Here is a 27,237-nt window from a genome sequence, read left to right as displayed (position 1 = left end):
CGCTTCCGTTTTATTTTTATGTATGTTTACTGTGACATAGTCGTATCGCATTTTCCAGGTGAACATACTCGGAGTAGGAGGTGTTCACTCGATTTATAATCCGGTTGCTTAGCTGTGGGAAAAAATAAGTAATATCTATTATCATTAAAGAAATTTCACAAATTTTTTTAGAGTTTAAGATTTATTTTTCAAAACTGTAATAATTAATTTCACGAGTTTAGATGCAAATAAACATAAATTAAAAATTTGTATTCTGCACACTAGTGGGATGATATGGTTTATGTGCTTAACATAATATCACATTAAACTATTCGCCGACCTTTTTGTAGATTCTTAAACACTTTGTATTAACTAGAGAAGCACAAAATAGAAATAAAGGAAAAGAAAAAGTAATTTTGCAGCCTATTGAAGAACAAATAAATTGTATGCACTTAACGCTTTCTGTTAAATACGTGAGCATGTGTGAATAACTGAATCATAAAAAAGAATACATATTAAACATATCAAAATAAAACCAAACTATTTGCTATTTATAAAACAATTCAAAAATTACAGAGCTCAGAACAAACCTGGAAGCTTAGTTCAAATTTATGAAAATCTGTGCTGCGCAACCTGATTGAAAACCCACAATGACAATTAAATATTTCTTAACTCGTCAAGTCAAATGTAAAATTAAAACACATCCTTGGTTCTTAGCTCTTATTTCGGCTTTTGCAACTCTCTGACTTTACTTCGCCGCGCTCCTCGCTTGTTTTGGCATAGTTTTACTTTTTTATTGATTTTTTTGTTAGTTATTCAATTTACTCGGCTTTGGGGTGCAAATCTTCTCTAGCGCTTGCGTTTTGTCATACAAAATCCAGCTCGGAGCGGGAGCTGTACATCTTGCGCTCCATGGTACGCTCGAACCATTTCTTTATCTCTGAAACAACCAGCACAGAGGAGGTTAGGGAGACCAGGAAGAATATGTCATACGGCGTAAGTGCTTCCGTCTGGAAAACCATTTGCAGCGGCGGAAAATAGACAACCAGCATTTGACCAATGATCGAAAAGGCGACGGCCAGCAAGAACATCCGATTGGTAGTAAGTCCGATGGTGAAGACACTTTTTGTCTGCGAGCGGCAAGACAGGGCATTAAACATGTCGAAAAACACGAAACAAGTAAAGGTCATTGTCGTGTCCCGTTTGGTCTTTCCCAGCGTCCCGTCGGCCATCTCGCGCTGGAACACCCACAGCGTGCCCAGTACAATTATGCTGGCACTAAGCAGAACGTTCACCACCACAGACTTTGTGATCATCGGTTGTTTCACATTCCGTGGCTTCTGCTTGAGCACATCGTTCGCGGTGCTTTGCCTCCTTATGATTTTGCATTTGGTTGGCTGTATTATTCCGTTTGGTACCGAAATTATCATTTATTTTACCAAGCGCCAAATCAACACCACAGTTAGGATTATAGTTTGATTACATACAAATCTTGTCGATCCATTCCAATGTTAATATGAGATGTTTTTTTATAGCACGCTAGATATCAATAGTGCCTCTTTCAACAAATTGATGCTTGCCAAACCATGTTACTTACTCGCCTCGCTTGTTTTGCCATTCATGCCTTTTGACTCGCTCCGTTATTTATGTATGTTTACTGGCATAGTCGTATCGCATTTTCCAGTGCATACCGAGAGGAGTGTTCACCGATTTATAATCCGGTTGCTTAGCTGTGGAAATGTTATCTTATCATTAAGAATTTCACAAATTTTTTAGAGTTTAAGATTATTTTCAAAACTGTATAATTATTCACGAGTTTAGATGCAAATAACATAAATAAATTGTATTCTGCACACTAGTGGGTGATATGGTTTATGGCTTAACATAATATCACATTAACTATTCGCCGACCTTTTGTAGATTCTTAAACACTTTGTATTAACTAGAGGCCAATAGAATAAGGAAAGAAAAGTAATTTGCAGCCTATTGAAGAACTATGTATGCACTTAACGCTTCTGTTAAACGTGAGCATGTGTGAATACTGAATCATAAAAGAATACATATTAACATTCTCCAACTATTTGCATTTATAACAATTCAATTACAGCTAGAACCCTGAAGCTTGTCAATTTATGAAATCGTGCTGCGCAACCTGATTGCCCACAATGACATTTATTCTTAACTCGTCAGTCAAAGTAAAATTAAAACACATCCTTGGTTCTAGCCATTTCGGCTTTGCAATCTCTGACTTATGCCGCGCTCTCGCTGTTGCATATTTACTTTTTATGATTTTTTGTATTATTTACTCGGTTTTGTGCAAAATGTTAGCCAGAGTGAACTGAAGTAAATAAAAACAATCTCCAACCAAAGAAACAGGGTGTGCCCAACGTAAAGATGCGCGGTAAAATGAGCAAATGGATTCGTAATTAAAACATATTTAGCGACTCGAATCCCTATTCGCCCGTCTCCCAAACAATGAAATGCAGCCCGACGTCGTTGAGAAGTGGGTAGGAAAGCCGTCTGCCCACCATATTCCCCTTTTTCAATTCTCCGTAGGACTGTTTTAAGCTTGCAGAAGCAGTTTGTGTCCTGGTCTCCTAACTGTTGTGTTTCACTGGACTCGACTGGACTGGAATATATGTATGCCTAGTATATAGTAAAGGAGTCCTGAGTTTGTCTTTTAATTACTTTTATGTCAAGTGTAACAATAGTATATATATAAAAAACCAATACGATTCTAAGACTTGTGTATTTTCATTCTTACAGATAGTTTAAAATCAAACAAAAACACCACTTTATAATACTATATAACATTTACACTACTTTAATAAATGAAATGCGGTGTCGTTGTACCCTACACCAACAACATCAGAATATGTTTCCTATGGCGCTCAAAAATTCTTCGTATGCAATTCCTTTAGTTTTTGGGAAAGTTTCCATTGTATCACTCATTCAGATAAAACAATCACAACAGAATAAACAAGAGAGAACGCTATAGTCGAGTTCCCCGACTATCTGATACCCGTTACTCAGCTAGTGAAAGTGCGAAGGAGTCTTCAGCACTGACAGTTTTTGGCGGTTTGTGGGCGCTAGTGTGGGCGTGGCAGTTTTGGGCGGTTTGTGGGCGTTACAGTGGGCGTGGCAACATGAATCGACAAACTTGCGCTGCGTCTAAGTCTCTGGAGTCTGTTTGCTTAGTCTCAACTTTCTACCTTTTGTAGTTCCTGAGATCTCAACGTTCATACGGACGGACAGACAGACGGACAGACAGACGGACAGACGGACGGACAGACGGTCATGGCCAGATCGACTCGGCTATTGATCCTGACCAAGAATATATATACTTTATATGGTCGGAAACGCTTCCTTCTGCCTGTTACATACTTTTCAACGAATCTAGTATACCCTTTTACTCTACGAGTAACGGGTATAAAAAGTACAATCCTAAATCAATATTTAATTTTTGTTAAATCAAATTACGCTTCACAAGTTGGTTTAAAATAAAAATACTAACATATTATAAGAAATACTTGGTTTTGAGCGCCAAAGCCCAGCATAACCGCAAGCCAAAGGCGAATTAGGAAGAATTGTGGGTGCAATCGAATGCAAAAGTTGCTGCAAAATGTATGAAAATGGCAAGGGCCTAAAACTGAGCAACAAGCATTTTGAAATCCCACTTGAAACCCCAGCCATCCACAAGAATACTTTACATGGCATCAGAGTGGAAAACGGCTCGGAGTTGAGTTGGCGTCAACAAAAGCAAAATTGGGCCCAATATTTGAAAAAAAAAAAACAAGAACGCTCAGTCGAGTTCCGCGACTTTCTGATACCCGTACTCAGCTAGTGGAAGTGCGAAGGAGAGACTTCAGCACTGACAGTTTTGGGCGGTTTATGGGCGTTAGAGAGGGCGTGGCAACATGGGTAAAAAAACTTGCGTCTCTGGAGTCTGCATGCTGAATCTCAACTGTTACCTTTTATAGTTCCTGAGATCTCTACGTTCATTCGGACAGACAGACGGACGGACAGTATACCCTTTTACTCTACGAGTAGCGGGTATAACAAGCATACGTTGTCGAGTAAAAACACAAGACCATAATTGATAATTTAAGCCATCGTATGGGTCTCGAAGCAGTAAGGAGCGTTTTCTTGGCCACTGTCGATTGCACTTTTGCCTTCAAATATCGTCCCTGAAAGCTGGAGGAACATTATTCAAAATTGTTCAGCCAGTTTATGTACGTGACGATTTCATTCGGCTGGTTGCAGACTATGTTTTCCTATTTGTTTCCTGCAACTCTTGGAAATGGAAATTATAAATGCCGGGAGAAAAACGCACGCAATCAACATACAGGATTATTTGGACGAGTACATTTGGCTGCATATCAAAACGTAATTCGCTAACTGGAAGAAAGATTGCCATGCAATGGAAATTTAGACTGATTTAGTTTTTCCTTGTTTTAAAGAATAATAAGGATAGTCTGTATTCGTAGAAATATAAATATACATATATCTTAACCAAGGGGCTAATGTCTCAAAATAGGCAAAAGCATTAATATAAAAAAAGCCTTCTGATTCATTAGACTTCCAATCACAATCCTTACAGTATTTTAGGGATAAGTCGATGCAATTAGACACGACGTCTGACCTGACACCTTGTTTTCCAATTAATGTACGGAAAACAAGGCTACAGACGGAAGTAGAATAAAAAGGTAGACCCTCCTCTTATACAGCGAGTGATGTGGCAACATAAATATCAATGTAATATAAAGAGCACCAAATATATACCGTACCTAATTAGACCTAATCGCTTCTGAAGGTACTAATTATATAGATTGGCGTCACGCCATGATAATAGTTTAGTAGATTCTCTAGGTTTAAGGATTTCTCTAAAATCACAGTCCTTTTAATTACTTTATCACAAGATATCGGGATAGACAGTTCCTAAAAACGTTGCTGAGCTGAAGGTACTAATTATATAGATTGGCGTCACGCCATGATAATAGTTTAGTAGATTCTCTAGATTTAAGGATTTCTCTAAAATCACAGTCCTTTTAATTACTTTATCACAAGATATCTGAAAAAAATATATGCAGCCATTCAAGCTAAAAACTTACACAAAAAGTTCCTTTTAGGGACTAAACAACACAGCCTTCACGATGACAGGGGGCAGAATCAGGCAAGAAATGAAAATGTCAAAGGAATGGTGGTGGTTCAATTGACAAGCTGAAGCTTTAAATATTTAAAAACAAATTTTAGGGACTGCCCGCCGCAGATGCGCATATGATAGCCACGATGCAGACGATGCTGCTTCTGTGATAACTCTAGGGGGATGCGGACAGATGAGGTGCTCAACTAATTATTTCTGACTGCTGACGACGACGTCGATGCACTCTCCTATTCTTTCCTGTTTTACAGGTTACAGTTCCCCAAGGGAACTGCTGCCGAGAGATTGTTTTCTTTCCTAGCCTTTTCCTTTTGCTTTTTCTTTTGTGCTCTGTGTGCGCTATCTTTCCAATCAAAGGTAGCATTGTATTTTTCCGTTTTTTTGGCAAAAGACAACATTTTAAATTTCCCAAAACCTGACGAGTTGAATGCTTAAACTTGCGCTTGTGCCATTAACAAACACTTGATATTTTGAAAGAAGAATTTATTCGAACTTCTACTACAGCTTCGGGTGGATAACTTCAAAAATTAAAACCCATTTAACTGTTCTAAAAAAATTTTCGTACAAGAAAAATTGTCTGGCTTGTCTGGCCAACGGCCCATGTTTAATTAATTCACTTTAGTAGAGTACAATCCATTAAGAAGAGTTCTTCACACGCTTCCATGTCCTCGTTGTGTTTGCTAGGGATATGCTAGAGCCTAGGACATGTTTGTTTACTTAGTTTCGTCTAGCTGAACACAATAGATATAAATAAGTTCTTAGTTCTAAAGAACTTATAATAGAATTTTGACATGATCGAGATAAAGATGAAATTTTTAGAGCTCGCCAGAAAAGGAAAACTGATTCTTGAAGACGTTACACAACCCACAAATGTATTAAATTCGATTAAATGAGAACAACACAAACTATTAAAAATGAATCTAACAAGAAATTGAAATTACTTACCAATGGCCAAGGCCGTTTCCTGGGCATCTCCAGTCACCATTTTGACACGTACCCCGCTCTGCATCAGCATTTCAATGGACTCCCGCACAAGGGGCCTCGGTGGGTCAGTGATGCCGACGAGGCCGCAGTAGATCAGATCTTGCATAGACCGGCCCTTGGCCAGCGCCAACACGCGAAGGCCTTTCCGTCCGATCTCGTACGCCTCGGCTAGGAACTCGGCCTCGTTCTGTTTGGTAAGTAGAACCGTCTGGGTACCGAACTGATACTTGGTGCACTGCGGCAACAGGGTCTCCAGAGCCCCCTTTGCAAAGAAAATCTCTTCCTTGTTGTTGTTGTACTTGTGGATGCACTTTACAGCCATCATCTTCTGCTCCGAGCTGAAGGGATACTCCTGAATGCGAACGTAGTTCTCAGCTGTGGCGTACATTCCGTTCTTCATGGCTACCGCCACAAGTGCTCCCTCAGTGGGCTGTCCTAGTAGGGTGCCATTTTGAATATAAGCGTTGTTGCAGACCGCCCCGATTTCCAGAAGGTTCGTAATGTTGGTCTTGGCCATCTCCACATTGTTGCAATGCCGTATGTGGATTTCACCCTGGTCGTTGTAACCGGCACCTGTCACGTCAGCCATGTATCCGTCGGAAGTGATGATGATCGTGGCCGTCATCTCGTTCTTGGTCAAAGTGCCCGTCTTGTCAGAGCAAATGACGTTTACACAGCCCAAAGTCTCAACAGTAGGCAGCTTCTTAACGATGGAATTTCGTTTAGCCATTCGCATTACGCCAAGTGCTAGGGTTACAGTTACCACGATAGGAAGACCCTCGGGGATGGCCGCAACGGCAAGTGAGACGCTGATATTGAACATTTCCGAGAGCGGCTTCCCTTGTAGCCAGCCCAGCAGCATGATGACACCGATAATTAGGAACGAGTAGAAGCTCAACTGAGCGCCCAGAATGTCCATCGACTTCTGCAGTGGCGTCTTCGGAGCCTCCTCTGCCTGCATCATTTTGAAGACCTCACCGAACTCACTGCGCTCCCCAGTGCTGACAACTATGCCTTTGCCGTTGCCACATCGCACCAGAGTGCCCATGAAGGCAATGTTCTTCATGTTGCTGTGGTCCTTAACGTTCGTATTGTTCAACAAAACATCAGTAATTTTACGCGCCGGCTCTGTTTCGCCAGTGAAACTGCTCTCGTCGATAGACAGATCAACAGCTTCAAAAAGGCGCACGTCGGCGGGCACCCGGTCGCCCACGTTAAGGTGGACTATGTCTCCAGGAACCAGTTCGCGTGCCAGAAAGGTGTCCAGACGACCTTCCCGCAGGCAGTGGCATTCAGGTGGCACCAGCTTCTTTAGCTCCTCTAGACTCTTCTCGGAGCGGTACTCCTGGATAAAGGCCACCGTGACCACGATTAGGATGGCAATGGTTATGCTTACGGCGTCGTCAAACTGCTTCATTATCACGGACACCAGAGCAGAACCGAGAAGCAGCAGAATGAGTGGGTTCTTAAACTGCTCAATGTACTTCTTCCATGTGGGATCCTCTGCCACAAGCAGCAGCTCGTTATGCCCGATGATCTTGGCTCGATACTTGGCCTCTGTCCATTTGAGTCCGGTACGCACATCGACCTGCAGTCGTCCGGCGACCTCGGAGGCACTGTGGGTCGATGATTCCGAGGTGGATAACAGCATTTCGGGTGTGAGGGTCAGGCCCGTCTGCGGAAAGAAAATAGGTTAGTTAAAAACCATTTAAAAATGTTTAAAATTTATTTGCTAAATTTTATAGGAATTTCCAACGTGCAAGGCCCTCTTCGAACATCAAACTTAATAGCCAATCACATGCTGTATTACACAAGTGGACTTGTAAGTTATTATACCCGTTACTCGTAGAGTAAAAGGGTATACTAGATTCGTTGAAAAGTATGTAACAGGCAGAAGGAAGCGTATCCGACCATATAAAGTATATATATTCTTGATCAGGATCAATAGCCGAGTCGATCTGACCATGTCCGTCTGTCCGTCCGTCTGTCTGTCCGTCCGTATGAACGTCGAGATCTCGGGAACTATTAAAGCTAGAAAGTTGAGATTAAGCATACAGACTCCAGGGACATAGACGCAGCGCAAGTTTATTGATTCATGTTGCCAAGCCCACTCTAACGCTCACAAACCGCACAAAACTGCCACGTCCACATTTTTAAAAAATTTTTCGATATTTTTTCATTTTTGTATTAGTCTTGTAAATTTCTAACGATTTGCCAAAAAACTTTTTGCCACGCCCTCTCTAACGCCCACAAACCGCCCAAAGCTGCCGCGCCCACACTTTTGAAAAATGTTTTGATATTTTTTAATTTTTGTATTAGTCTTGTAAATTTCTATCGATTTGCCAAAAAACTTTTTGCCACGCCCACTCGAACGCCCACAAAACCACCAAAAACTGTATGTGCTGAAGACTCCTTCGCACTGCAAATAGCTGAGTAACGGGTATCAGATAGTCGGGGAACTCGACTATAGCGTTCTCTCTTGTTTTTTTATTTCATTTGTATCCCACTAAATACTTCAGAACATTAAAAAACCATAATTTTAGATTAATCAAACAAAACCACCTCCCAACGAGAAAAAAACAAGAGAGAATGCTATAGTCGAGTTCCCCGACTATCTGATACCCGTTACTCAGCTAGTGGAAGTCGAAGGAGAGTCTTCAGCACTGACAGTTTTTGGCGGTTTGTGGGCGCAAGAGTGGGCGTTGCAAAAAGTTTTTTTGGCAAATCGTTAGAAATTTACAAGACTAATACAAAAATGAAAAAATATAAAAACATTTTTCATAAGTGTGGGCGTGGCAGTTTTGGGCGGTTTGTGGGCGTTAGAGTGGGCGTGGCAAAAAGTTGTTTGGCAAATCGATAGAAATGTACAAGACTAATACAAAAATGAAAAAATATCAAAACCTTTTTCAAAAGTGTGGGCGTGGCAGTTTTTGGCGGTTTGTGGGCGTTAGAGTGGGCGTGGCAACATGAATCGACAAACTTGCGCTGCGTCTATGTCCCTGGAGTCTGTATTCTTAATCTCAACTTTCTACCTTTTGTAGTTCCTGAGATCTCGACGTTCATACGGACAGACGGACAGACGGACAGACAGACGGACGGACAGACGGACATGGCCAGATCGACTCGGCTACTGATCCTGATCAAGAATATATATACTTTATATGGTCGGAAACGCTTCCTTCTGCCTGTTACATACTTTTCAACGAATCTAGTATACCCTTTTACTCTACGAGTAACGGGTATAACTAGTGACAATTGCACCTTCAACGTACTAAAATTTGATTTCAACTTTTTGTGATGAATTTTTTTTTTAATTTGATTAATAAATACACCATCTTAAGATTACTTCTTTGACACATTTTATACACGTTAATCGTAGAGTAAAAGGGTATACTAGATTCGTTGAAAAATATGTAACAGGCATAAGGAAGATGATTTTGGCCCATGTTGCCAAGCCCACAAACCGCCAAACCGACAAAAACTGCCACGCCCACACTTTTGAAAATTGTTTTGATATTTTTTCATTTTTATACCCGTTACTCGTAGAGTAAAAGGGTATACTAGATTCGTTGAAAAGTATGTAACAGGCAGAAGGAAGCGTTTCCGACCATATAAAGTATATATATTCTTGATCAGGATCAGTAGCCGAGTCGATTTGGCCATGTCCGTCTGTCTGTCCGTCCGTATGAACTACGAGATCTCAGGAACTACAAAGGCAAAGATTAAGCATACAGACTCCAGGGACATAGACGCAGCGCAAGTTTGTCGATTCATGTTGCCACGCCCTCTCTAACGCCCACAAACCGCCCAAAGCTGCCACGCCCACACTTTTGAAAAATGTTTTGATATTTTTTCATTTTTGTATTAGTCTTGTAAATTTCTATCGATTTGCCTAAAAACTTTTTGCCACGCCCACTCTAACGCCCACAAAACCGTCAAAAACTATCAGTGTTGAAGACTCTCCTGCGCACTTCCACCAGCTGAGTAACGGGTAACAGATAGTCGATGAATTCGACTATAGCGTCTTGTTTATTATTAGTCTTCTAAATGTCTATCAATTTACAGAAAAACTTTTTGCCACGCCCCCCCTAACGCTCACAAACCGACCAAAACTGTTTAATATATAATTTCTGCAAAACTATCTAAGCTTCTGTTTGACTAAGCTATCTTCCTGTTCTTTTATTGTAATACATTTTGCCTCAGCCTCTTTTGCTAACAACACCCTGAAACCCTGAATAACACCCTGAAGGGTATTATAATTGGGTTGTGTATTCGAGTACAGTACTCGCTTACAGTTTTTGCTTTTAGAAAGGCAAATAAATAGGGCTTGGGAAGTGCATTGGTTCAGAGAACAGAGTGTCTGTGGCGAAACGTGATTGACATATTATATTTGGAGTTTCAGCGATCAACGTTTCGTGTCCAAAAATCCACTGGGAAATGGTAGGAACAGTTCTCGGAATACCTCTATATAGTAGAGGTATAGTAAATAGTTCCCACGTTACCCGGATATCTAAGCAAGTTAATCGCTTAGGTAGTACTAGCAATACCTGTCCGGAGAAGCGGATAGACTTCACGTGATTGAAGGGGGACTAAACATTACAAAAGTCACACTTAGCTAACTTGCACCCAGGGCTCGGGCTATAAATTTAAACAGATCGGCTTAGATTAGCAATGCAAAGTTTTAACCAGTATTTCAACTACGACACTTTCAAATCCCCATTTTAGCTCCCGCAGCCTTTACAACTTCAAATGGAAGACTTATAACACTTAAAAAAACTCTATGTAAAATACAATATAAATACTTATAGTGCGCTAGCTCAAAGCATTTTTCGGGGCTTCTAAAAGAAGAGGAACTCGAATTCATAAGTAATAGGAGACAACCGTGCGATGACCGATGAACATTTACCTAAACCAAACCACCACCTCTTACCCAAACCCATGTGAACACAAATGGCATTAGGTACATTTACAAGTTAGTGAGGGCCACTTACGTCAGAGGCATTGATGACTATCATTTCGGTGGAACAGAGAAAACGACGGCGATGGGACGATTTCTTATTATTAGAGCGGGATTAGATACCTTCCGACCCTCCCGCCACTACGCATTCGGGATGCACGCCAATCGATTCTGAGCCTGGTGGGAGCTTGTTCTACCTGTTCGGTCACGAACGAGGTGGCAGCATGAATACTAAAGTTAGCCTGCCACAAATACCTCTCCGCACATGGTACGTGCGCTTCGATCGGCGGTGGAGCTTTTCGAAGCGAGTGGTTCCGGTATTAAAGCCGGGGAGATCGCCCAGTTCCGCGGCACCTAGTGGCAATTCTCATTGTCAGCAATAGCTACCTTTTTGTAGCACCCTCAAGCGGGTAAAAAGTGTTCGGTATTAAATCAAATATCGCAATTAAGCGACGTGGGTCGTTGACAGCCCTCGGTGGCCTCTCCGTCTTATTTGATTTTTTTTAAATAACTCTGAAATACGTCATAAGTTAGGGCCTAAGTTTTTACTATAGAGGCAAACTCAGCACCAGGGCGAATAATGATTACACAGTGAATACTCGGCAATAGTAAACCAGTCTTAATAGATCCGTGATAATTTTTTTCAAATGTTCGTTGTAAAGAGAATAAAGAAGAATTCAAATACTTTTCTTTTTTAGTTAATAATAATACATTTTGATCACTTAGATTTCTGACACACCGACCAAAACTTCTTTATTAGCGCTGTTCTTGCTAAACTACATTCATATGTACATATGTCTTAGCCAATTTTCACCGTAAGGGGCATTGAAAGAAGGCGAAATAATTCTTTCAGCAGAACCGGCGTACAGACTCTTGGAATGCCCGACGCAGCTTAACAAAGAATTCTGAAGAATTGTGGGCTAGTTTCTTCGGCTCGTTAGGAAACCAATAACGTGGCCAAGACTATGCGCTGCTATTTGAATGACCGACCAAGAGGAGAAGATATTGCACCAAACTATTGCACTGGACACTTTCTCCGGAACACGAGCACGAGATCTGGGATCGCGCGGAGTAACTTTCTGATTGCTGTGTCGGAAGCTAGGAACACGACTAAACAAGCAGTTATCGGGGCAGGTTGTTAGAAAATTGAAATGAATTGATTGAATTGCGAATCGGGAGGTGGGGGCATCGGAGTGCGGTGAAATTAAATGGGTGGTGGGTGGTAGCGACAATAACAACAACGGAGATGTGGCCTGGTGAGAGACAGCAGCAGAATAGCAGAAACAGGCGACAATCACGTTACAACAACAATAGCGGCAGAAACAGTACCCGAGAGTACGGGAGAGGGACTCGACACAACTAACAGCAGCGCAGACAGCACCGATTCTTAAGACTCACGCGACAACTTGCAGGGGGGCGGGGGAGGCTTAATTATATGTGTCACATGGATTCACAAAAAAGGTATTGCTTTATTTCACTTAATTGTTTCCCGATATTTTGTCGGCAGACACGCGCAACGCAGCAAAAATGACGAATGCGATCGAGCGACGTGTACACACTGAGAGAGCGTGCGAAAGCGAGAGGGCGCCACTAACAGCACTGTGTGTGCTGTTGCGACGCATGCCCAAAGTCGCGAGAGCCGCCACGATGAAGCTGTTCTCCAATTAGAAACCATTCTCTGTTATTCTTACTGCTGGACTCTTAAGCTGTGTGGGTCAAGTTCAGATTCGAGTCTTTCTGAATTGAATGAAAACACTCAGTCTACCAACTATTCCAATAATAACTTCAAAAGGACATGGACGGCTTTAAATGCAGATAAAGAGACGGATATAAGTACTTTTCTCCTTGCGTTCCGAACTTATTGCAAAACTGTTACAGCCCTTTGCAAGATAATTGATAATATAATTACATACATACATCAAATATGATAATGCTGGTGAGATGATCGGATGATCTCAGTCGGGTGACGTGCACTTATTGGCGGTTTCCCTCACAATTGTTTTGCCACTGCTAATTACTCAATTACATGGATGCGCTATCTGCAACAATCGCTTTTTTTTGGTAAAGCCTGTTCAATGTGACGCCGCCCCCCCGGCGAGTTTCATATGCAAATGTCTACGCGGCAGCATGTGAAATTTCCTGATCGCACCATTCCAATGTGCAATGTATAATTACAACGAACAATCGCATCGCATTTCCAGAGGCCTCGGCTCCGCTTGACTTCCTCGGCATTGCATAAGCATTTATAAGCCATTTTCAATATTTAAATGATTTAATAGTTGTATGCCTTGAATATTCTGTCTTTATACCCGTTACTCGTAGAGTAAAAGGGTATACTAGATTCGTTGAAAAGTATGTAACAGGCAGAAGGAAGTGTTTCCGACCATATAAAGTATATATATTCTTGATCAGGATCAATAGCCGAGTCGATCTGACCATGTCCGTCTGTCCGTCCGTATGAACGTCGAGATCTCAGGAACTATTAAAGCTAGAAAGTTGAGAATAAGCATACAGACTCCAGAGACATAGACGCAGCGCAAGTTTGTCGATTCATGTTGCCACGCCCACTCTAACGCCCACAAACCGCCCAATACTGCCGCGCCAACACTTTTATAAAATGTTTTGATATTTTTTCATTTTCTTATTAGTATTGTAAGTTTCTATCGATCTGCAGAACAACTTTTTGCCACGCCCACCCTAACGCCCACAAACCGCCCAAAACTGCCACGCCCATACTTTTGAAAAATGTTGTGAAATTTTTTCACATTTTTGTTCGTCTTGTAAATTGAACTCTATATACCAAAAATCTTTTTGCCACGCCCAGTCTAACGCCTACAAACCGTCAAAAACGGTCTGTGTTGTAATTTCTCTTCGCACTTTCACCAGCTGAGTAACGGTTATCAGATAGTCGGGGAACTCGACTATAGCGTTCTCTCTTGTTTAATACTCGTTACTAGTAGAGAAAAAGGGTATACTAGATTCGTTGAAAAGTATGTAACAGGCAGATATACCATATAAAGTATATATAAGTATATAAAGTATATATGTACATATATTCTTGAGTCGAACTGGCCATGTCCGTCTGTCCGTATGAACGTCAAGATCTCAGAAACTATAAAAGCATGTAGACTCTAAAGACAGACCAGACAAGTTGGTTAACCCATGTTGCCGCTCCCAATCCAACGCCCAAAAACTGTCAGTGTTGACTGACTCTTGTTATACCCGTTACTCGTAGAGTAAAAGGGTATACTAGATTCGTTGAAAAGTATGTAACAGGCAGAAGGAAGCGTTTCCGACCATATAAAGTATATATATTCTTGATCAGGATCAGTAGCCGAGTCGATCTGGCCATGTCCGTCTGTCCGTCCGTCTGTCTGTCCGTCTGTCTGTCCGTCCGTATGAATGTCGATATCTCAGGAACTACAAAAGCTTGAAAGTTGAGATTAAGCATACAGACTCCAGGGACATAGACGCAGTGCAAGTTTGTCGATTCATGTTGCCACGCCCACTCTAACGCCCACAAACCGCCTAAAATTGCCACGCCCACACTTTTGAAAAAGGTTTTGATATTTTTTCATTTTTGTATTAGTCTTGTAAATTTCTATCGATTTGCTAAAAAACTTTTTGCCACGCCCACTATAACGCCCACAAACCGCCAAAAACTGCCACGCCCACACTTTTGAAAAATGTTTTAATATTTTTTCATTTTTGTATTAGTCTTGTAAATTTTTATCGATTTCCCAAAAAACTTTTTGCCACGCCCACAAACCACCAAAAACTCTCCTTCGCACTTCCAGAAGCTGAGTAACGGGTATCAGATAGTCGGGGAACTCGACTATAGCGTTCTCTCTTGTTTTTTTTTAAGGCATGCGAACATTTCTCAATGAAAGGAGTGAGGGAGATTCGCATCTTTTTAATAATGTGTTGGGGGATGGTCTTCTAAAGAAGGAGCATTCTGCCAGTTCAAATTCTTTTGAACTCGCAGAAACTGCGAGTTTTTAGGATTACTTAACCTTTTTTCGCCTCTATGGGCGAAAGCAACATTGACTAATGATGGCGTGATGACAGCTGACCGCAAAGCCGTTAACAACAAACCTCTTGAGGATTACTGCGGTTTAAGTTGCGTGCATGGAAGGACACAAGCTTACCAGGGGAATGGCTATAGAATTTTGAGGGGGGTTCAGGTTTACTCGATGATTGCAACAACTTTCTAGCACCAATTACCTGCCATTGCCGGTTAAGTACCATTCAATACCATTCTTATCGAGCTTTCAGGCCCTCGAATTTTGCGAACTTTTCCTGTATTAGCCATTAGCTAATGGCGTCGAACTGCATTACCGATTCATTAACACGTGAAAATGTACCTCAAATTAGCAAATCGATAGAAATTTACAAGCTTAAAAAAATATCAAATTGAAATGTAGGTGTGGCAGTTTTAGGCGGTTTGTGGGCGTTAGAGTCCGTCCGTATAAACGTGGAGATTTCAGCTAGAAAATTTAGATTAGGCACGCAGATTTCAAATATATAGACGCAGCGTAAGATTGTTGATCCATTTTGCAACGCCCACAAACCGCCCAAAACGGCAGCGCCCACAGTTTTGAAAAATGTGTTGAAAATGTGTACATTTCTATCGATTTGCCAAAAATGTTTATGCCACACCCAGAATCCGCCCAAAACTAACACGCTCTCCCACTCGTTTGAAACATTTTAAATTTATGTTTCATACAGTTCTTGTTTTTTCCTATTTCTATCAATATGACAGTAAATTTTGAAAATTTCTCGTTCCCAGTTACACTAGTTGAGTAACGGGTATCCGATAGTCGTGGAATTATTATTATTGTTCTTAACTTTTGTAAAATAATTTAATATACAAACAATATTACCAAATCAGTTGTTTTTTGCTTAAAGCCGAAAGCCTATATGAAAATTTGTTAGTTAGTATTAGTTAGTTAGTATATCAATACATTAGTAATGTATGTATAGCAATGCAAAAAGTTATAAACTACCAAATATAAAAAGGGCTGTGCCACGCCAACAATTTTTGGTATAATAAAAGATAGGGGTTAGTGTTACACAGAAAAAAAGTAAACTAAATATCTCTAAGTTTTAAATTTATTTATTATTCAGATAAGAAAATGTGTATTTTTAGATTTTAAAGAGATACACAAAAGTTAATTAAAGCATTATACAGCTGCGAAAGAAAGTGTATGTACTCGGGTTCCGAAGTTTTGCAAGCTGGACTCTTTACTAAATCGTTCCGTTTTCGAATTATATTTTTGATTAAAAATATATCTCTTTAAGTCCGTAGTTTGTTGTAACGCTATTTCGCTCACAGAATTTTACAGACAATTATTCATCGAATAAATTGTTGTCAGATATCAAATGCTCCCTTCTATTCCCAGAAATGGCTAAGCAGATACACAATACTTTCAGTTATATGTTTTACAGATTGACTCAAAAACTGACCACTGGACGGGACGCATTCATCATCCTAATGTAATAGCTTAGCTGGCCAGACGACGACAACGATGAGAAGCAGTGGATGCAGTTGAGGGCGTTGCCACGCCACGTAACGCGAACCTGCGGGCCCAAACTGTGCGTTACTTAACGGGCTGGAGCAGGACTCCCTGGACGTAAAAAATGGGTAGCAAGTGCGACCATTATTCTTACCCTCGGTGCTGGAGGGCTTGGGTCACTGGTTAGTTTGCATAGCAAATACCTCATGGCAAAATGCCTCATGGAAAAACGCCCGCAGAGGACGAGAATACTAACAAGCTTGCCGGATGTGCACGGAAAATTGAGGAATGCCCAGAAATGTCAAGCTAAGAGGCGGCAAAAAGGAGTTTCTATGGGGGGATGATCGGAAATTCGGCGACTGAAATTTTATTCGCCATTCAATATTCGGATGGGAGGTGCTAGCTCGGGCGCTAATGATGAGCAAATAGTCTCTTTAGAGATGTCAGTGCAAATGCAAATGCGAAATGCCATACATTTTGATGGTAGCAGAGATATAAGTACTCGATCGGACGCACGATGGGAGGTTGAGTTGAAGTAACGCATGGAATCGATTCCACTCACGGTTTATCACAAGCCATTCAAAGTGGGTGCAAGTCTAGAGTCGCTCTATGGCATACAGTAAACCGACCACACGACCTCAGTGTGAAGTGGTCTACTGCTGCCATCTTAGCCACATAGTTTATAGCTTGTAAGCGGCTTAGCCTAATGGCTTCGACCGGGAACATTGTTTAGGTCGATGGTCCCACGGCGGGGTTCCAACATTTTATGCATCATTAAGTGCAGAACAGCGGCAAGCGGTTAAAGTCGGCCCACTTTAACTTGGCTCAGTTGGGCCCGCAATCGAATCAATCTCAGTCTTGCGACCCTAGCCGAACCGAGCCAAGACAAACAAATGCGGCGAATTCGATTTGCAATCTGATCTAGGTAACGCAGTTGCCAACTTTTCAGCACCTTGCAGGATGCCTTTTTCATAGCAAGCATGGAAGCTCCTTAATGGAACCCTTAAAAATATGCAGGCTGTCTATTTTGGCCCCGAAACAGAAATGTTATTAAAAACGAAGGAAGGAAGGCGAGTGGTAAGCAGGAAAGAAAGTTGGGAGTCCAAAGTAAGAAGGGATTGTTTTTTCTGCATCTGCACCTTCTTGGTTGCACAGTGAGTTTAAGAAGCCCCTGTCATTTTATATAAGTCGAAAACTGCCCCAGAATTTAAAGGGAATTGCAATACATTGCAATACACAGTGGCAGCATAAATAGATTAAACTTTGCATGTCTTTTTGAGCAGAGTGTTGTAGCTAATGCAAATGGGGATACGTTTATACGTTATGGAGAAGAATAAATCTTGAATGACAGATATATTTGCAACACGCGATGCTTTTCTCTCTCAAATATGTGAATTTTAAAGAAAGTGCGTTTAAAAAAAAAAAACAAAACAAGCAAAATCTTACAGAAGCTTCATCGCGGAGGCGAATGGGGTGGCAAGACCATTACAGTGGTTTTCCACGCCTGCAGCAGTAAGACAGCTTGGGGAGAATTTCCCACTTTGACAATCGAGAGCCGAAAGAGATAAAAAAAAAGCAGACGAGCAGAATGAGTTAGCAGATAGGGACTAGGAAAAGGGGCTGCCTCATCTTGTCCTGGAGTCGCATTCTCGGAGTGCACAGACGACGGTTTACAGTGACAAGGCCAGGCGTCGCTTTCAAATAGGATGTGACTCCCACACCACCAACAGAATCATCCTACTTCGGAGAGATTCCCGTCCATGCGTTCAAATGCAGAAAATAGTTCTTCTGTTCTTTAGAATACCCGTCATTAAATATCTATCCCCCGTGCGCTTTAGGTAACAATTATGTTTTCACCAAAACACAAAATTGCTTCACAGTTCTCTTGTAATTTTTGGATCACATATTCGTAAATACGTTTATGCGTGACCTCCTAAAGTGTTCATAGCTATGATTGGAACCAACACAGCGCCGAAAACAAAGCAAGATGGGTAAAAAAAATTAAGATGCTAACGGAGATAAAGTTGCAACCTCGCTTTGTGTGTGCGCTCGGTGTTGTCTTTTGCTAGCTTTATGGGTTCCACGATTTCAAGGAACAAGAACTGCCGCGAGAGTGGTCGCCCTCAAAAAATAATTTGCCTTAATGAGGCAAAGCCGTAAAGAACTTTCCCCAATTTACAAGTGTGCAAAAAATTCGATAAATGGACAAACTGCAATGAGTAAAGGTTAATTAAACTCTAATAACTAATAAAAACACTTTCAAGTTCATCCACAGACAAATGAAGGTTCCGAAAAGTTTGGGAAAATTTTAAGTTTATAAATATGTTTGAGTAAACAATAACAATCACTCTACGCAAAGTATACGCCCATTATTAGGTAACGAGTATCGGGTTTATTACAATTAATGCGAAAACTGTTTTCTTGAAATTGGGCTTATTTTAAAATGTATCCGGGTTAAATATAATTTAGGCGAAATTTTTTTTTTTTTTTATTGGGCTTATTTTAAAATTTATCCCTCGACTTACAATAGCTAAACTAGTTTCTTAGCTATTGTAAGTCGAGGGATATTGACAGTCAAGGCTCTCAACTATAGCGTTCTCCCATGTTATACGCAAATCTTATTAGATCAGATCAATGCCACGCCCACTCTAACTCCCAAAACTACCACGCCTATGTTCTTCCCCCACGAATATGAAAAACTTTAATCGAATTTAGAACATTTTTTCTTTGCATGCTGTAGCGGTTTAGCCTTTTTTTATAAAAAATTCCCGCAAATGATTTCATTTCCTTCGTTCCAATCAAATGTGCACTTTTTGCAGGCGGGACTTTGATGGCTCATTTAATTTCATTTTTCAATTAGTAAAAATAAAAAAAGCAAAAAAAAAAGTTGCCCACACTATCGTGCTTACAGCTAACACACGCAAAATAAAAACGAAAACCACCAGAACTATTTGGTGGTTATGGTGTTGTTACTACAGAAATAGGGGTTTTAAAACAATTGTAGCCTGCGGACATACTGATACCCGAGCTAATTTATAACTAAAGAATATGTACATATGTGCTAAAGTTTAACCGAATCTTTTATTAAATAATAATTATGTATGCAATTTAAGACCATAGATCCACATTATACATTTTTAAATGGTTCAAGCGAAGCGAGCAGAATCGCTTAGTGCACAAAACAAGTCTGATGGTCATTAAATAATCCGCGGCAAAAAAAAAAACGCAATGAACTTAAATGTAATTGCAAAAGTCTACGTATATTAAAAAAGTATGTTTGGACAACAACATGCCAAAGTGAATTTAATTTTAATTGCTCGCTTGGGACTCGAAACGAATTCAAGCCGAGGCGAGTTAAATAATATTAACATATATACACACTGCTTTTTGAGTGGTATCCGATAAAAGCTAGTACTAAATTAAAGATCCAGGTCAAAGAAATGCAACTAGATACCAAATTGAAAAATCAATTTTTTTCCGTTCTGGGACATTTACACGGAGTTAGAGAACCCACAATGCACCCGATTGCACAAAAAAGATGGAAGTAAGCGGAAGAACTGCCCCTGTGAACTTTAATTTCTAGCCACTTACATCATCTGGAACAAGTTTGCAACTCCATAAAGTTCGTTAGCACGTCTCGGCAACGCCATTCATCCAAAGCAACGAAAGCCGTTAAGTGCCTCCCAGAATCTGACTCGTTCCAAGGAGTTGCCAAGACCTCCATTAGAAAAGAAAGGCGGAGAAGCCGCAGGAAATAATAAGCCTGAAGGGGGAGGGACCACGGTCGAGGAGTTTCTCATCGAGTTGGGAAAAGTGTTGATTTAAGGCCACGTTCCGAACAGGCGTATTTAAACAAAAGCCGCGCCTGGCTGAACCGAAATAAGTATTGATGTTTCTTCAATTGAGGCAATCTAAGCAAGGAGGTAGTCTGGTTTAAGGTGAAAGACTGGTAGGTATATGTCAGCTAACTAACCAAACTCAGTTACTGCAGAGCTACCGATTGGGCACCCCACTACATGGTTTATTAGCACATGCCTCATTAGCACGTCACTAATAAAACCTGGGGAGCCCTTTGGGATAATCCTATACCTATTACATTGAACAACAAGATACCCGTTTCTCAACTAGTGGAAGTGCGAAGGAAAAATTTCCACAATGATAGTTGTGGGCGGTTTGTGGGCCCTAGAGTACCCTAATCCCATCATTGATTAAAAAGGTTATTAAAAAGGTTAATTAAAAGGCATAAAGACATAAATTTCCGAAGAACACCGATAAAAAAAGATTTTTTGCGCCTGGCAATATAAGTTTCGGCACGTGGGAGTAATTCATAAAATTGAATTCGCAACGATAATGGTTAGAATTGGTCAAGGAACATGAATCCACGGAAACCACGTAGTCAAAATTAAACCAAGCCCAACAGCTTTTTCATCTCACCTGACCCAGATGGTCTTCATCCGGTGCTTTGCAATCCTTCATGGCTGCTACTACGCGAGGCTTCACATTCTGTGAAGCAGACCGTGAATCCTTGACGTGGCTGATAGTCCGTTGTGGGTTAAGCTTACTGCTGATCTTGCCCTTGATCTTCGAACGGCGATTGCGTACGCCACTCGAAGTTGTTGGACCTTCGACCAGGACCGTGGAGCCAGGACTTGCCGGCGAGGTCCTACGCTTGGACGTCAAGGGCGTCGAAGTTTGGGACATTCGGGTGAATTTGTACTGAAGTAAGACTCAATGAAACAGCGGGCGCCGACTCGTTAAGAGTACTGAACTGCGATGCCATTTACGTTAATGTGCTACGAATGTTCTTCTGTTAATAAGGTTTATAGAATTACTCATCTCGGGGCCATACGAAATCTAATTATTGGCTAGGCAGGACACAGAGGGGTGAGATCCTTTCGCCTTCTTCCCGGCGAAACATATTCTCCGTATAGGTTTGAACAGCATATACCGGACAGCAATCCACTCCGGAGCTGTATTTTTAATCGTTATTTTATCGTTTATTTAAATTTTAAATATTAATGTGCTTAAATTTTGAGGAATACATTTTAAGAACATGGCAGGTCGTCACTAAGCCTCGGTCAAACTCTCTAATATGCACAGGATAAGTTATTTATTTAGCCTTGAGTGTCGTGGAAAGTGGATTGCGTGCACAGAAGTTGGGCGCAATGACCACTGCGAGTTATGCGGTCGTTGGCTGCAGAGCCGCAAAAACATATAGAGGTGGGACCATTAAATACCCCCGTTTGTAAGTGTCAAGCAATATTAGACAGGGTTTAAGGGTTTACCACATACGCTTGCACATCTATGAAATTCATATGTGAAAGTGGTCTTGATTTATAGTGTTCAAGTAAGTAAGTAATCCTTCAAAGCAAATAAATGAAATCCATTGATGTAGCAGTACATATAAGCTTCGACTTGCCGTAGCTAACTTCCTTTCTTGCTTTTATACGAAGCATTTTCAAAATACTGTGACGACTTCGTTATTGACCATTATGATTGTTCTAAAATGGTCAGAGGTTAACTCCCTGAATTGGGATAAAAAAAAACCTTTCAAAACTCGGACAGAATCGGTTTTCCTCTTACGAACTGACAAATAAAAAGTTATTGAATTTAGATTTAATTTGATTGCCGCACAAAGTTCACTGGTGTGTTTAAATAAAAGCAACGGGGGAGATGTGAAGCCCGTGCTGAAGGATCCCCAAATACAGCTGAAGTTCACCACATCTAATATTCGCAGTTGCGTTTTGAAGCAGTTGCTACCAAAGCAATCAAGGGCTAAGAAAGTCTTTATGTCATTCTCTCAGACAGAAAGCTCCCTAGCCATATATTCTGATCGTGGCCAGCCAGCACCCCTTCCACACAGGACTTACTAAATTTGGGAAACTGCGTGCGGTTCCCCGCTGACAGACATTAGCACAGCTTATACCTCCGCCACCCAACTTCGCTTCACTGCTCTCCCTTCGTCTAATGCATCCGAAAATTGAGAAAACTGCTGGCACAAAGGAGAATTTTTCACCACACGCCGGAAAGGGGGAAGGTGCACTGTGTGCATCTGTAACTGACAGATACGAGCCACAGTTATTTGTATAACTTCTCGCTTTCGCCTCGCCCGATGTCCGTTTATCTGGCTGTGGACCCGGGGCAGACAATGTAGATTTAGCCAATGAAACTCGTGTCATTTTGGTTACTGTTTACCACACACAAATTTCGCAATCACCAGAGAGGGGCCATTAATAAATTCCATATATATTGTATTGTTTCCTATTTATTTAATAGCTGTAATAGATTCCAACCTTATATTCACTTTAAATATTTGGATATCGGAAACTATAAAAGCTACTTTATTGGGCTGTATCTCGTGAAATTAGGTTTCTACTAGTTTCTACTAGCAGTAAACGGTTAGTCCTTACATTGTACTTGCATTGTACTTGTGCAAGTCTTACCTTGACTTAGGCTCTCGATTTGATTATGAATACGCTTTTACAGGGAAAACGGATGGCTTACTCTAAAAATATAATATTCTTTAATATCTGTCATACATTGCAAAGCATCGTCCTAAGAATCGCGTCAGGAATGAGTGCATAATTAAATATTGCGTTGAATCTATGGGGATTATGCTCTCGGGAGCTCCTAAAAGGCTTGTCAAACATTAGGTGGGAGGTGGATCAATATCCACCTCCGCCACACGAGCCTTGTGCTATTGACGCAGACACCGGGTCCAGACGGCACATATCAACAATCCGACAGAGAAGCCAAAATGATATAGACTGGAATGGCGCTAGGTGAATATGTTCTCATGTCACTTTAAATGTGGTCATTTGAATTGTTTTTACAGCCTGCACCCCTGCCCCGAAGTTTTTCAACTTTCATTACACTTCACATTGCATTTTGCAAAAGGTAAAGGTATAAAAATTGAATAAAATAATGAAATGCTACAACAATTTTAACAAAAAATTCTTTAGTTTTAAAGATAACTCGGTCGAAAATTGTAGGAATTACTTGCTAAAGTTTATAGAGAATTTGCGGCTACTTTGTTCTGAATGCATAATAATTTTCTGTTTCCAAGCGTTCATAGTAAGAAACGATTTCAGGTTCCTGTTCTCCTCTTGTGGTGGTGGTAACTTTACATTGCACAAGCGGCAATCATCGTCAACCCATCCCATTTAGCTGCGGGGCGTCCTGCCGCCTTATTATACCCGTTACTCGTAGAGTAAAAGGGTATACTAGATTCGTTGAAAAGTATGTAACAGGCAGAAGGAAGCGTTTCCGACCATATAAAGTATATATATTCTTGATCAGGATCAATAGCCGAGTCGATCTGACCATGTCCGTCTGTCCGTCCGTCTGTCTGTCCGTCCGTATGAACGTCGAGATCTCGGGAACTATTAAAGCTAGAAAGTTGAGATTAAGCATACAGACTCCAGGGACATAGACGCAGCGCAAGTTTATTGATTCATGTTGCCAAGCCCACTCTAACGCTCACAAACCGCACAAAACTGCCACGTCCACATTTTTAAAAAATTTTTCGATATTTTTTCATTTTTGTATTAGTCTTGTAAATTTCTAACGATTTGCCAAAAAACTTTTTGCCACGCCCTCTCTAACGCCCACAAACCGCCCAAAGCTGCCGCGCCCACACTTTTGAAAAATGTTTTGATATTTTTTAATTTTTGTATTAGTCTTGTAAATTTCTATCGATTTGCCAAAAAACTTTTTGCCACGCCCACTCGAACGCCCACAAAACCACCAAAAACTGTATGTGCTGAAGACTCCTTCGCACTGCAAATAGCTGAGTAACGGGTATCAGATAGTCGGGGAACTCGACTATAGCGTTCTCTCTTGTTTTTTTTTAAGGCATGCGAACATTTCTCAATGAAAGGAGTGAGGGAGATTCGCATCTTTTTAATAATGTGTTGGGGGATGGTCTTCTAAAGAAGGAGCATTCTGCCAGTTCAAATTCTTTTGAACTCGCAGAAACTGCGAGTTTTTAGGATTACTTAACCTTTTTTCGCCTCTATGGGCGAAAGCAACATTGACTAATGATGGCGTGATGACAGCTGACCGCAAAGCCGTTAACAACAAACCTCTTGAGGATTACTGCGGTTTAAGTTGCGTGCATGGAAGGACACAAGCTTACCAGGGGAATGGCTATAGAATTTTGAGGGGGGTTCAGGTTTACTCGATGATTGCAACAACTTTCTAGCACCAATTACCTGCCATTGCCGGTTAAGTACCATTCAATACCATTCTTATCGAGCTTTCAGGCCCTCGAATTTTGCGAACTTTTCCTGTATTAGCCATTAGCTAATGGCGTCGAACTGCATTACCGATTCATTAACACGTGAAAATGTACCTCAAATTAGCAAATCGATAGAAATTTACAAGCTTAAAAAAATATCAAATTGAAATGTAGGTGTGGCAGTTTTAGGCGGTTTGTGGGCGTTAGAGTCCGTCCGTATAAACGTGGAGATTTCAGCTAGAAAATTTAGATTAGGCACGCAGATTTCAAATATATAGACGCAGCGTAAGATTGTTGATCCATTTTGCAACGCCCACAAACCGCCCAAAACGGCAGCGCCCACAGTTTTGAAAAATGTGTTGAAAATGTGTACATTTCTATCGATTTGCCAAAAATGTTTATGCCACACCCAGAATCCGCCCAAAACTAACACGCTCTCCCACTCGTTTGAAACATTTTAAATTTATGTTTCATACAGTTCTTGTTTTTTCCTATTTCTATCAATATGACAGTAAATTTTGAAAATTTCTCGTTCCCAGTTACACTAGTTGAGTAACGGGTATCCGATAGTCGTGGAATTATTATTATTGTTCTTAACTTTTGTAAAATAATTTAATATACAAACAATATTACCAAATCAGTTGTTTTTTGCTTAAAGCCGAAAGCCTATATGAAAATTTGTTAGTTAGTATTAGTTAGTTAGTATATCAATACATTAGTAATGTATGTATAGCAATGCAAAAAGTTATAAACTACCAAATATAAAAAGGGCTGTGCCACGCCAACAATTTTTGGTATAATAAAAGATAGGGGTTAGTGTTACACAGAAAAAAAGTAAACTAAATATCTCTAAGTTTTAAATTTATTTATTATTCAGATAAGAAAATGTGTATTTTTAGATTTTAAAGAGATACACAAAAGTTAATTAAAGCATTATACAGCTGCGAAAGAAAGTGTATGTACTCGGGTTCCGAAGTTTTGCAAGCTGGACTCTTTACTAAATCGTTCCGTTTTCGAATTATATTTTTGATTAAAAATATATCTCTTTAAGTCCGTAGTTTGTTGTAACGCTATTTCGCTCACAGAATTTTACAGACAATTATTCATCGAATAAATTGTTGTCAGATATCAAATGCTCCCTTCTATTCCCAGAAATGGCTAAGCAGATACACAATACTTTCAGTTATATGTTTTACAGATTGACTCAAAAACTGACCACTGGACGGGACGCATTCATCATCCTAATGTAATAGCTTAGCTGGCCAGACGACGACAACGATGAGAAGCAGTGGATGCAGTTGAGGGCGTTGCCACGCCACGTAACGCGAACCTGCGGGCCCAAACTGTGCGTTACTTAACGGGCTGGAGCAGGACTCCCTGGACGTAAAAAATGGGTAGCAAGTGCGACCATTATTCTTACCCTCGGTGCTGGAGGGCTTGGGTCACTGGTTAGTTTGCATAGCAAATACCTCATGGCAAAATGCCTCATGGAAAAACGCCCGCAGAGGACGAGAATACTAACAAGCTTGCCGGATGTGCACGGAAAATTGAGGAATGCCCAGAAATGTCAAGCTAAGAGGCGGCAAAAAGGAGTTTCTATGGGGGGATGATCGGAAATTCGGCGACTGAAATTTTATTCGCCATTCAATATTCGGATGGGAGGTGCTAGCTCGGGCGCTAATGATGAGCAAATAGTCTCTTTAGAGATGTCAGTGCAAATGCAAATGCGAAATGCCATACATTTTGATGGTAGCAGAGATATAAGTACTCGATCGGACGCACGATGGGAGGTTGAGTTGAAGTAACGCATGGAATCGATTCCACTCACGGTTTATCACAAGCCATTCAAAGTGGGTGCAAGTCTAGAGTCGCTCTATGGCATACAGTAAACCGACCACACGACCTCAGTGTGAAGTGGTCTACTGCTGCCATCTTAGCCACATAGTTTATAGCTTGTAAGCGGCTTAGCCTAATGGCTTCGACCGGGAACATTGTTTAGGTCGATGGTCCCACGGCGGGGTTCCAACATTTTATGCATCATTAAGTGCAGAACAGCGGCAAGCGGTTAAAGTCGGCCCACTTTAACTTGGCTCAGTTGGGCCCGCAATCGAATCAATCTCAGTCTTGCGACCCTAGCCGAACCGAGCCAAGACAAACAAATGCGGCGAATTCGATTTGCAATCTGATCTAGGTAACGCAGTTGCCAACTTTTCAGCACCTTGCAGGATGCCTTTTTCATAGCAAGCATGGAAGCTCCTTAATGGAACCCTTAAAAATATGCAGGCTGTCTATTTTGGCCCCGAAACAGAAATGTTATTAAAAACGAAGGAAGGAAGGCGAGTGGTAAGCAGGAAAGAAAGTTGGGAGTCCAAAGTAAGAAGGGATTGTTTTTTCTGCATCT

At 40.9% G+C, this 27,237-nt stretch overlaps 1 protein-coding gene across 1 annotated transcript in view; it reads right to left on the bottom strand.

The window, feature by feature from the left end:
* Nucleotides 1-751: 751 nt before the first annotated feature.
* LOC122616955 (calcium-transporting ATPase type 2C member 1) overlaps nucleotides 752-27,237 on the bottom strand; it is a 39,253-nt gene continuing 12,767 nt past the window's right edge. The window contains exons 2-4 of the mRNA XM_043792552.1: nucleotides 6,086-7,799; nucleotides 5,795-5,838; nucleotides 752-1,376 (exon numbers count right to left, since the gene is read on the bottom strand). Coding sequence (XP_043648487.1) covers nucleotides 846-1,376; nucleotides 5,795-5,838; nucleotides 6,086-7,799 — 2,289 coding nt within the window. The 3' untranslated portion in view covers nucleotides 752-845. The remainder of the gene's footprint in view (nucleotides 1,377-5,794; nucleotides 5,839-6,085; nucleotides 7,800-27,237) is intronic.

Source organism: Drosophila teissieri, chromosome 3L (genome assembly GCF_016746235.2).
Source record: "Drosophila teissieri strain GT53w chromosome 3L, Prin_Dtei_1.1, whole genome shotgun sequence".
NCBI classification, from domain to species: Eukaryota; Metazoa; Arthropoda; class Insecta; order Diptera; family Drosophilidae; genus Drosophila; species Drosophila teissieri.
Note: the sequence above shows the minus strand (reverse complement) of the source record. Positions and strands in the feature narration are given on the sequence as shown.